Source organism: Pelophylax lessonae (genome assembly GCF_965119305.1).
Source record: "Pelophylax lessonae genome assembly, chromosome: 8".
Taxonomy (NCBI): domain Eukaryota; kingdom Metazoa; phylum Chordata; class Amphibia; order Anura; family Ranidae; genus Pelophylax; species Pelophylax lessonae.
The window spans coordinates 8,081,618-8,094,514 of record NC_138775.1 but is presented as its reverse complement, the minus strand read 5'-3'; the positions used below and the strand labels follow the sequence as shown (position 1 = coordinate 8,094,514).

The 12,897-nt window shown below is 46.8% G+C and overlaps 1 protein-coding gene across 1 annotated transcript in view; it reads right to left on the bottom strand.

Moving 5' to 3' along the window:
* DNAH1 (dynein axonemal heavy chain 1) overlaps positions 1 to 12,897 on the bottom strand; it is a 140,775-nt gene that overhangs the window by 8,122 nt on the left and 119,756 nt on the right. Inside the window, exons 67-72 of the mRNA XM_082265290.1 lie at positions 5,434 to 5,578; positions 5,185 to 5,343; positions 4,899 to 5,030; positions 4,643 to 4,813; positions 1,119 to 1,298; positions 833 to 1,009 (exon numbers count right to left, since the gene is read on the bottom strand). Coding sequence (XP_082121416.1) covers positions 833 to 1,009; positions 1,119 to 1,298; positions 4,643 to 4,813; positions 4,899 to 5,030; positions 5,185 to 5,343; positions 5,434 to 5,578 — 964 coding nt within the window. The remainder of the gene's footprint in view (positions 1 to 832; positions 1,010 to 1,118; positions 1,299 to 4,642; positions 4,814 to 4,898; positions 5,031 to 5,184; positions 5,344 to 5,433; positions 5,579 to 12,897) is intronic.

Here is a 12,897-nt window from a genome sequence, read left to right as displayed (position 1 = left end):
TTGTTTATATCCCGCCTGATCTCCCCCACCCACGGCCACCTACTGATCTCCCCTCAACCAGTGTGCCAGCTATGTGGGGCCCGGCATCTCTGAATTCTGTCTATAGGAGCCCCACAGGTCTTTGTGTACTGTCTATAGTGGCTCCAGAGATCCCTGTGTACTGTCTATAGGGATCCCAGAGATCCCTGTCTACTGTCTATAGGGGCCCTGGAGCCACCTGTGTACTGTAGTCTATAGGGGCCCTGGAGCCACCTGTGTACTGTCTATTGAATTCCCCTTTAACATCTGGACCTGCAAGGTATCCCCTTACACAGTAAGTGGTAACCCTGCGGACTCTGATGTAAAGGGGAACTCTGATGTAAGGGAGAACTTTGTGGACTGTGATGTAAAGGGGAACTCTGTGGCCTGAGATGTAAAGGGGAGCTCTGTGGATTTTTTTGTATGGGTGGGGGGGGGGAAGCTCTGGTGACCAGAGATCCCCTTACATCAGAATTTCCCTTTACACCAGAGTCTGCAGCATTCTCCCTTACATCAGAGTCCACAGTGTTGGCTGCTGGGGCATGAAGGAATGATTTGCATGGCTCTGCTTTCTATCCCAAAATGAGAAATAATCCTCTTGTTTTTGGAATATGTGATGGAATGAGACACATGAATACCTTCTGTTGTAAGAAGAGTTTACTGTGTTACACACTGATTTAGTTGGAGGGCTTTTTGATCCCTTTAATCACTTCTAACCATAACCTGTTTTATTTTCTGATTACTATGACACAAAGGCGAATACCACTAATATAATCCATGTATAAAAGATAAGATACAAGAAATTCCTGCTCACATTCAGGTCGTAGGTCGGGTTGATCTGATGGTAAACTCCTGACTCAGAGAACTTGTAATTATCTTCTAGCACCGGCGGCTGGTAAAAGTCCTGCAGGATACTAAGGAGGCATCGTCTGTCCCAGTCGTCGGTAACGCGACCACCATAATTAATCTCACCGGCTGTGTACCGCAGAACCTGCCGCATAAAATACAGTTACCTCTTCACAGTGCTGCGTGAGGCTGATCTGTGATATCTGGACAGGCAAGATGATGCCACATAGAAATGCCATCCCTTTCCTCCTCACCTTGTATGGGATGTCGGTGTACTCTTCCAGAAACATCCGCAGCTGGGAGATGCAGATCCTCAGATCTCCATCTGTGAATTCGTAGGGGATATTGAATCCCAATGGACCAAACTTCCGTCTTTCTATAGTGCTGCCGTGGAACAGACAAAGAGATAGCAGCAGGGCCTTGTGCTCCATAGCCTGTAGGGGTTAGGACCATGGTCAGGGGAAGACAAGAGGTGGTACACAAGAAGGTTGGTAATTGAAGTACGGACTTTAAATATTACAGACTTTACAAGACTTGGAGATTTAGATTAAGAAAATTCTCCGGTATTTTACGGTATATAGTTTTCAATGGATCTGCCAGGTGAAGATCTTGATTATGTTTGAGTTGTCCTAGATCCTAGGCAAGCTAGCCTTATGGGGGCCACACCACTCAATACTGCCACTTTAGCGTTTGGCAGTACTGGAATGTTAGGCTCCTCAATGGCTTCTTCTCTCAGTTAATCTATTGATGAGTAGACTTTGTGGGATTGCTGGCAGATGCTGATTTCCCAAGAACAGGATGGGAAGTGTGAAAGTTGGTAATCTCCTCTGTTCTAACTACACAATCCCATCTTTGATGTCAGAAGGTCTACATACAGTGCCTTGCGAAAGTATTCGGCCCCCTTGAACTTTTCGACCTTTTGCCACATTTCAGGTTTCAAACATAAAGATATAAAACTGTCATTTTTTGTGAAGAATCAACAACAAGTGGGACACAATCATGAAGTGGAAGGAAATGTATTGGATATCACAAACTTTAACAAATAAAAAACTGAAAAATTGGGCGTGCAAAATTATTCAGCCCCTTTAGTTTCAGTGCTGCAAGCTCTCTCCAGAATTTCAGTGAGGATCTCTGAATGATCCAATGTTGACCTAAATGACTAATGATGATAAATAGAATCCACCTGTGTGTAATCAAGTCTCCGTATAAATGCACCTGCACTGCGATAGTCTCAGAGGTCCGTTTAAAGCGCAGAGAGCATCATGAAGAACAAGGAACACACCAGGCAGGTCCGAGATACTGTTGTGGAGAAGTTTAAAGCCGGATTTGGATATTAAAAGATTTCCCAAGCTTTAAACATCCCAAGGAGCTCTGTGCAAGCAATAATATTGAAATGGAAGGAGTATCAGACCACTGCAAATCTACGAAGACCTGGCCGTCCCTCTAAACTTTCAGCTCATACAAGGAGAAGACTGATCAGAGATGCAGCCAAGAGGCCCATGATCACTCTGGATGAACTGCAGAGATCTACAGCTGAGGTGGGAGACTCTGTCCATAGGACAACAATCAGTCGTATACTGCACAAATCTGCCCTTTATGGAAGAGTGGCAAGAAGAAAGCCATTTCTTAAAGATATCCATAAAAAGTGTCGTTTAAAGTTTGCCACAAGCCACCTGGGAGACACCAAACATGTGGAAGAAGGTGCTCTGCTCAGATGAAACCAAAATCAAACTTTTTGGCAACAATGCAAAACATTATATTTGGCGTAAAAGCGACACAGCTCATCACCCTGAACACACCATCCCCACTGTCAAACATGGTGGTGGCAGCATCATGGTTTGGGCCTGCTTTTCTTCAGCAGGGACAGGGAAGATGGTTAAAATTGATGGGAAGATGGATGGAGCCAAATACAGGACCATTCTGGAAGAAAACCTGATGGAGTCTGCAAAAGACCTGAGACTGGGACGGAGATTTGTCTTCCAACAAGACAATGATCCAAAACATAAAGCAAAATCTACAATGGAATGGTTCACAAATAAACATATCCAGGTGTTAGAATGGCCAAGTCAAAGTCCAGACCTGAATCCAATCGAGAATCTGTGGAAAGAACTGAAAACTGCTGTTCACAAACGCTCTCCATCCAACCTCACTGAGCTCGAGCTGTTTTGCAAGGAGGAATGGGCAAAAATTTCAGTCCCTCGATGTGCAAAACTGATAGAGACAAACCCCAAGCGACCTACAGCTGTAATCGCAGCAAAAGGTGGCGCTACAAAGTATTAACTTAAGGGGGCTGAATAATTTTGCACGCCCAATTTTTCAGTTTTTTATTTGTTAAAAAAGTTTGAAATATCCAATAGATTTCGTTCCACTTTATGATTGTGTCCCACTTGTTGTTGATTCTTCACAAAGAAATTACAGTTTTATATCTTTATGTTTGAAGCCTGAAATGTGGCAAAAGGTCAAAAAGTTCAAGGGGGCCGAATACTTTTGCAAGGCACTGTAAGTGTTATTCATTCAATGTACACAGCTGAAAATGTGAACTGTTGTCAAATCCTTGCGGTAGAGTTTTTAAATTGGGGGAACTAACCACTAACCACTCAACAAATGGTCAACATAGAAGGAACAATTCTGCAGACGATCTGCGCTGGAGAGTGACAGTGCCTGAAGTTTAGTAAGTGACTGAGAGCTAGGACCCGCTACTCCTCCTACAATTCGTTACGGTCTGAATATAAATTCAGACAAGTTTTTGATTATTTGGAGATTCTAAATGAAATGATAAGGAACTTCATTGAAATTAGTTTAGTGTTATTTTGTATGTTCATTGATTGGTAAATAAATAGATCGATGATCCAAATTGTATTTGAAGAATAGCTGGTTGCTAAGGAGCAGGGCAACAAGCCGGCCGCCACGTCCTTAATAACCGATGACTCATCAGCCGTCAGCGGGGTTCCGCATTGACAGCTGAATGTAAATAAAAAAATTACAATCAATTGCAGGCCACATGCCCTCAACATGGGGAGGGGGGGGGGGCTTTGGGGTACCAAAACACCTTGTCCACATGTTGATGGGGACAAGGGCCTATTCCCTACAACCCTGGCTTGGTGGTTTTGAGGGTGCGGGGGCAGGTGTGACTGGTGTTTTTGGATCTGGAAGCCTCCTTTAAAATGAAGGGCCCCCAGATCCCACCTCCCCCCCCCCCTTGTGAATCCCAAAGCACTCCCCTGCATGTTGAGGGCATGTGGCCTGGTATAGTTCAGGAGAGGAGGGGGCCTTCACTTGTTCCCCCCCCCCCCCCCATTTCTGGCCTGACGGGCTGCATGCTCGGGTAAGGGTCTGGTATAGATTTCGGAGGGAGCACACCAATTTTTTTTTTTTTAATTATGGAGAGGGGTTCCCCGTAATCTCCATACCAGACCAGAGTGGCCTGCTATGGATCGGGGGGGGGGGGGGGGGCACACAGTTTTTTAAATGAATTTTAAATTGCCAGCCATTCTGTTTACATTCAGCTGTCAGCAGGGAAGCTCGCTGACAGCTGATGAATCATCGGTTGTTAAGGACGCAGCGACTGGCTTCCTGGCCCCGCTCCTTAAAAATTATCTATTCTTCACACAGAATTCAAATCGCTCCGAAAATTCATTAGAAAAATAATAAACACAACTAAACTAATTCCGAAACAAATCAATGAAACAAAATTAGTAACAGAACAGGAAGGAAAAAAAGAAAGGATGGGAGGGACTGAGAGATAGGCTGAGGACCTTGTAGCAGGCCAAGCACTTACCTTCTTGCAGTCATTTAGTTCTGCATCGGTCAAGCTCAGGTAAGTGCGCAGGAGATTGGCTTTCACCCCACGTGGAGGCTCAATGGTTAGTTTAGAGCCATTCTGTAATATGGACACTGGGAACTGGTTACTGGGCATACTGGTCAGCCAGAGTCGGAAATCCCGATGGACCTACAGAACAGAGAAGGTTGAATTATCACTCAGGAGCCTGGCACAATGGTTGGAGTAGAATTGGGATGCAGAAAATGGAACTTACTTTATCAGGGTCAATATTCTCTATCAGCCTTTCCAGGGAGGGCATCCAGCTGGGGGCAAGGTGGCAGTTCTGGAAGAATACCCACTTCCCTCTCTCCATGGCGTTCCTCATCATGGTCTCTGCCCGAGGTCCCTGTGGGAAGGAAGACAATCCTGGAAACTCTTTTATTGCAAAAAGTACAATATGTCTGGAAATAGATGACTATATGGATGCTCTGATAAAGATCTGGGGGAATTATTAAACAGTTCACTGTGTGAAGCTCGCTGAGAAGTGTAGGGGTACTTACCTGTCCCTGGCCAAGAGATATGGCACTAAGTTTCTTGGAGAACCTCATTTCTTCTGCAAACTTGTAGAGATCAGCGGCCGGGTCGGTCCCAGGAGAAAGGATGAAGATGAGCGGAGTGACAGGGGAGGATTCGCGGAATACTGCGCCCAGGTCTGCCGTCTAATTGAGAAGGATGAATGTGAACCTAAATATTCCACCTCTGCACAACAATCCGTATCAGTCATCTGGAAAGTGATTAGTCTGCAGTACCTGCGGCTCTATGAACCTCTGTCCCAGCTGATGACACACATAGTCCTGCATGGCATTGGTCACTTTGTCTCCTCGCAGACAGCGCAGAATCAGCATCTTCTGGAAGGCGTCCAGAGACTGATCCAAACCACCTGGGAGGACCTCTCTGGGAAAAAAGGAACACAACACATTATACAACCCAACACACAGCTTGGATGAATGGTTAGTCCAATCTATTTCTGGAGTCTAAAGCTTGCCACACACACTATAGAATGATGGTACAACATCTGCACAATCTCCCAAAAGATTCACCAACCAATATGAAGAGTGAGAGGCTCTCTAGACCAGCCATTCTCAACCAAAGTTTTTCAGGCTGTGGCTAATTCACTGTTATTGTATGGTGCCTGCAAAGCTCTGGGACCAATGGTTCTTGGCAAAGCCAGCACCACAACGCCAATGATCTTTTTAGCTACAGTATCTGTAATGGGGGCAATTTTCCCCATTGACCACCATTGTAAGTGGGATCATTCTTCCAGTGACCGTCAATTTAAGGGGCATTCTTCTCACTGACCACCAATGTAAGGATGATCATTCTTCCAATGACCACCAATGTAAGGAACATTCTTCTCACTGACCACCAATGTAAGGAACATTCTTCCCACTGATCACCAATGTAAGGAACATTCTTCCCACTGGTCACCAATGTAAGGAGCATTCTTCTCACTGACACCGATGTAAGGAGCATTCTTCCCACTGACACCGATGTAAGGGGCATTCTTCCCACTGACCACCAATGTAAGGGACATTCTTCCCACTGATCACCAATGTAAGGGACATTCTTCCCAATTTTGTTTATTAAAAGTCTTGCAATCAATAAGCATAAAATCAATATACATAAATAAATATATACATATTTACATGAAAAGGGGGGGGAAAAAAAATACATAGCAAATTCTGCTCTCAAATAAAGACTGCCTTTACAGCAAAAACAAAACTCACATCATGAAACACATCATTACCGGGAAAAATAATCTTAATAAGACTCACACCACCACACCAGACATCAAACCTGCGAGGTCAAGAAACAAAACCACTCCCATTATGCATGCAGCCCTTCTTCAAAAATGAAGATATTAACTAACAAAAGCTAAGGGCGTGAAAGAAATAGCATAGGAAAAAAGCTTTTCACCCAGAGATGGACAGTTCACCAAAAGCAGGTCTGATATTCCTCCACGCCCTTATCCAGACCGCTCGAGGCTCCCTGCCCTTCTCAAGACCCCGAATCTTCCCAACCTCACCCAGAATATCGTACACCACCACCTCGACAGGGAGGACTTTCTTCCGCAGGGTAATCTGGCACCGTGCATTCCACGTGAAGTAACGGACAACTATACTAACTAGAAAAAGTGTATCCAAATCAAAATCCCAGCGAGTCGGGAATGCCCCGTACACCCACTCCGCATAACTCATGCGATAGAGAAAGGGGATGCCTAGAGCCCTCCCCACCCTTTTATACACCTCTATGTTAAAGGGACACTGGAGCAAAAAGTGGTCCATAGACTCCACTTTACCAACACACTCCGCTCTAGGACAATCCCGATCATCCACAGGGCGATGCTTCAGGTTCCCTCTCACATAGAGCCTTCCGTGGAAAGCGAGCCAGGCTTGATCCCTAAACTTCAAAGGGATTCTTCCTAAGTTAATTAAACGCAACCCCTCCCTCATTACGGGGCCTGGGCAATCCCTTAAGGTCAGCGACACACTGAAAGCAGAGCCCAAAATCCTCTTCTCCAGAAGCTTTCTGGGGAGGGACTTGATATCCCCCACTGTCACCTGCCACTGCCTAAGTATTTTCAGACACGGGGCAACATAAGCCGGAAGCTTGCCATGTCGGACTCTCAGACTTTTCACTGGCCCGCCATCTTCCCAGCATCGCAGAAAAGGCCTAAACCAAGATTGAAAAATACCCACCCATCCCGGCGGGGTCTCTGCTAACATATTACCAAGATTATACTTTAAAAAAAGCAGAGAAAAGAAAACTATAGGGTTGACCATTCCTAGACCACCCTCCCGCCTGGACAGGTAAGTTACATTGCGTTTGATCAGGTTCAGCCTATTTCCCCATAACAGTTGGAAAAAGCAGCTGTACACCCTTGCATAGAGAGATTCCGGCAAGATACAGACAAAGCTGACATATAAAAAGATTGGGATCAGGTAAGTTTTAATCAAGTCAACCCTTTCCCTCAAGGAAAGTTTCCATTTCTTCCAGCTTGCCACCTTGGCATTGGCATTCAACAACCTGCTTTCCCAATTTCGATGACCATAGTCACCAGGACCAAATTTGATGCCCAACACTTTAATTTCCTGCTGGGGCTCTGGGAAGGCATCCGGAAGTTCGAAGCTTTCACCCTCCTCACCCATCCAGAAAACTTCACTCTTTTCATGATTGATTTTAGAGCCAGAAGCCTCAGTGTACTGCTCTATCACAGAGACCACCTCCTGCGCCTCCTCCATCCCAGAGATAATAACAGACACATCATCGGCATAGGCCACGACCTTCAAAGGCGGCACACCAGCAATGCCCAAAGGCACCCCACACAACGATCCACTCTCTAACCTTCTTATGAAGGGGTCGATTGCGAATACATATAGCAGGGGGCTCAAAGGACACCCCTGGCGCACACCAGAGCCAACCTCAAAAGGCCGTCCAACCCAACCATTAACAAGTGGGAAGCTCTCAGCCCCTTTATATAATGTTTTCAGCCAATCAATAAACCTCCCCTGCAGGCCGTATCTACCAAGTAGCAAATACAGGTACTCATGATTGACTCGATCAAAAGCCTTCGCCTGATCCAATGCCAGCAAGTACTTTCTCCATCCAGCAGCCCTGCATCGCTCCAAAGCCTCCCGGACAGCTAAAATTGCTGAAAAGGTACTTCTGCCCTGGACCGAGCAGTGCTGATGATTGGACAACAAATCGCCTGCTACTGACGACAAGCGCCAAAAAAGAATCTTCGCCAAGATCTTTCTATCAACATTGAGAAGACTGATGGGGCGCCAGTTCTCAATTATTGAGGGGTCTTTACCTTTTGACAGAAGAATCACAGCGGATTGCCTCATGGAGGGAGGGAGAGAACCCTCTTCTAAACAGCTGTTATAAACCTCCGCTAAAAAGGGAGCCAGAATGGACTTAAAACACTTGTAAAATTCAGCTGTCAACCCATCTGGCCCAGGCGACTTTTTGGTAGCCAGCTTCTCTATAGCACGAACTACCTCATCCGCTGAAATTGGTTCTGTCAAATCCATCAAAGGCAATGTATCATTTCCCAATCCTGGAGTAGAATCCAGAAAGCTTTCCATCCTGTCCCGACTAAGGTCCTTTCTTCCCAGAAGGTCTGCGTAATATGACCTGAAGATCTCCAGGATCCCTGATCTGGACTTCACCAGGGAACCCGTACTATCCCTCAGACCTATGACCGTCTTAACTGCTATGCCTTGCTTACAGTTCTGGTAAGGATCAGGCGAGTGATATTTCCCATAATCTCTCTCCAGAACCAAGGAGGCATGCCGGTCGTATTGACACTTCCTAAGAAGAAGCTTTACCTCCGAGATTTCCCCTGGATCTCCTCCATACGAGACAAGACGATCAAGCTTCCTCCGCAAATGCTGGTAGGCAATATACATACCAAGCTGCTTCTTCTTACTTATGGCCTTGAAAAGTCCAATCGCCCTTTGTTTCACAAGCTCCCACCACTCTGACTTACTGCTGCAAAAGTCCAGAATAGAAACCTGTGCCTGAAAAAAATCCTCAAAGGATTGTCTTACCTCTACATCTTCCAGGAGAGCCGAATTCAGTTTCCAGGTACCCCTTCCCCTGGGTGGAGTGTCCGAGGCATTCAGAGTCACAGACAGCATACAGTGGTCAGAGAACTCCACCGCCCTCAACTCAGGAGCCGAGAAAGCAGAGTTCTCCTTTAAAAAAAACCTGTCTATCCTACTCTGACTATTCCCTCTCTGAAACGTGAATCCCGTGCTGCCAGGGCAGTGCTTAATGTGCACATCTACCAGGCCTGCTTGTCTAACCATATCTCTAAGAAAAACGCTATCATAACCCAGCCTGTCTATGGAGACCCCCCTGTCTTCAGGCCTAATTATGGTGTTAAAGTCACCTCCAAAGACAACCTGCTGGGATGTAAAAAGGAAGGGCTTGATCTTTGTGAAGAGGCATTTCCTGTCCCATTTTGACTGCGGTCCATAGATATTGATGAGGCGCAGGTCCTGCCCCCTAACAGAGACGTCTAAGACCATGCATCTCCCCATTTCTACCTCAATTATCCGCCGGCACGTTACCATATCGGTTTTAAAAAGAACCGCAACTCCGCTGCAAGGCTCAGCCGCAAGAGACCAAAAGGAGGGACCACATCTCCACTCCCTTTTTGCTAGATGGACATCGGCCAAAGTATTGAGCCAGGTCTCTTGCAAAAATAAAATCTCAGCATCAAACTCACTGAGCAAAAATAAGGCAATATCACGAGCTCTTGCAGATTTCACGCTGGCGACATTAATGGTCGCCACCTTTATCAGAGCGGGCACTGCCATCAGGATGATTGGGGTAGTCGTTTCTTAACCTCCACCACACTCTCATCACCCGAAACAGCTCTCTTTACACTATGTGACTCCCCCTCATCCATAGATGATAAAGAAGTGGATAAATCGGATACTAACTCCTCCCCTGATAAAACCGAAAATGTGTTGCCAAGAGGAACCCCTCCTGGCTCTAACTGTAAGGAGGAAACGACCGCTTTACTGGTTTTCCTCTTTTTCTTTTTCTTCCTCCTTGTCCTCTCCCACCCCTCCTCATCCGAATCCTCCACAACAGAGGGTGAGACATGGGACATGGACACCCCTCCCTCAACCCCATCGACCCCACCACCATCCAGCACCCCTGCACCCTCTTGGCCGCGTTTGCGGTGTCGAGAGACAGGGACTGGAGGTGGAGTAGGCCGAGGGGGAAGATCCACTATACCCGCCCCCCCAGCAGCTTCCGCTAGTCTGGAGGATCTACGCACAGTAGATGTAGGAACAACAGGAGGGACAGACTCAGGGACCACATCACTAGGGGAAACAAAATCTGACACAACAGACACAGGAAGGACAGACTCAGGGACCACCTCACTAGGGGAAACAGAATCTGACACAACAGACACAGGAGGGGCAACAACAATTTCCTCTCTAACTTCAGCTGCTTCATCTTCTTTATCAAGCCTCTGCAGCTCAGTCTCCAATCCTGGCAAGTTATGCAGTGCCTCTGGGCACTGGCTATATGGATGACCCAGCTGCTGGCACAAATTGCACCGAATCTGGGTGCATTCTCTGGCCAAATGGCCTAAATCCTGGCACAGTGAGCACTTCTTGTGGGTGCAGGACGATGCAAAGTGGCCTTTATCACCACATTTATTACATACCTTAGGCTGACCTTGGTAGAAAATGGTCAGCCTATCCCTACCCAGAAAGGCTGAGCAGGGAAGGTGCTGAACTACATCGCCCAGCACCCCCAATTTTAGTGACACTGTCCAGGCCCCTGTCCATATCCCATGCTCATCAAGGACCTTCCGCAGTGGAGTGAGGACCTCGCCATATCGGCGTAGCCATACTAATAAATCAGCCTCTGGTATGGATTCGTTACGCACCAAGATGGTCACCGACTTTATCAGAGGCTGTCTTGAAATCACCTTTGGCACCAAACCACTCCACTGCTGAAGGCCCTTGCACCTCCTAAATCTCTCCCAAAAGAGATCCAAACTCTCAGGTTTCACAAACGACAAATCAAATTCATAACTTCCCACCGGGCAAATCAAAGCAAAAATGTCACAGGCTTTAAACCCCATTTCCAAGACCAACTCGGCCACTCTCCCCCTTACTGGCGGCGTTCCATCGCCCTCCCACCGCAACTGAACCACATTCCTCCTCCTATACCCACTAACCAACCCCCCAACAAACCTCCTTGAATTGCGATTACTAACCAAATCCCCACCACCCACCCTGGTGCGACTCCCCAAAGCTGAAGCATAGCTTCCAACATTCCTCCCAGCAGAAAATCCATCAGTTTGTTTTGAAACATCCGACACAGACATAACAGATAACGATTGTACAGATCCGGGATTGATCTGTACAATCGATAAATCTTTCCTCTGCTGAGCAGGGGGAGAAATGTCATTTCTATTTTTCCCAGCAATATTATCCCCTTCACCACCACCCACCACATTCATTGCTTTATGATTATTGTCATTTTTAATACTTGCTGGGATATTTGTTGTCTTCACAGCAGAATCCATAGTTGGTGCTGCACTGGTAAGAGTTTCAGCTGTCATCTTCTCTTCCACTGGGACAGGGTTTTCAGCTGTGGAAATGGAATTCAGTTCTAGCACAGCAGCAGGTAAAACACTGCAGGTAACTTCCATGGCTGCTTCCATTCCAAAAACAGCAGCATGCTGATCCCCTCCCCCACCAGCAATCAGCCCTGAAACACTGGGAAGCTCTGGTGAAAGTGAAACAGACTCCTTGGAGCTGGCAGCCATTTTGCTTTCAGAGGGACTACTGGTCTCAGCCAGACCAGCAAAATCCATGTCTGGGGTGTCAGATGCAGGTCCATCCACATTCACCTGATGGTCCGGGGATTTCACGGTCAGGGATTTTCCCTGCATGTCTGTACTGGTTGTGTTCACAGCAGAATCTCCAATAGGTAGCTGTAGGCAAAGCTCCTTCTCACCTGGGACACCATCCACTACAGCAGGTGGGGCAGACATGTTGGATGGCAGCATGGTATACTGGGATTTCTCCACCAGTACTGGCTTTGCTGGTTTGTATCTCCTCTGCCCATCCACAGGGATTTCTGATGGATCATCAGTGAATGCAAACTTATCTGCTCTCAGGGGGGACTCCATCTCCTGGATAAATGTCAGGGATCCATGCCCACTCTCAACCCCCTGGCTGGTTGCCGCTGGCGATTCCCAGTTCTGGCATGGGGGGAGAGGTGCAGAGGCAGATGGAGCCTGGTCATCCATTAACTGAGGCTGCTGATCCACAGAACTTGCTGATGCTTGGCTGGCAAATCTCCTCTCATTATCAAATTTTTCTTTAAACACTCCGCTTCTATCTTTCAACTTTTCCAGTAATAAAGATTGTTTCTTTACCTTATCTTCCAATTCCTGTAGCTCAGGCTTCATGGCTGTGCGATTTTTACTCCAGGCCTGGCAGTATTTGGCTCTGAAGGATTTATGTTCAGCCTTCAAAACTTTAAGTTTTTCTTCAGCTCTCCCAATCGCCCTAAAACGATTGATAACCTTCTGGCTGAAGACATCCGCATTCTCACCAGGGCCTGGACCCACAGACAGGTCCTCCACCTCCTCCTCACTAGGCCCCGTGTCATCAGGGGGATCCCTCCCAGGGCCTCCCCCAGGATCAGGCATTGTTCCTGGGCCAAGC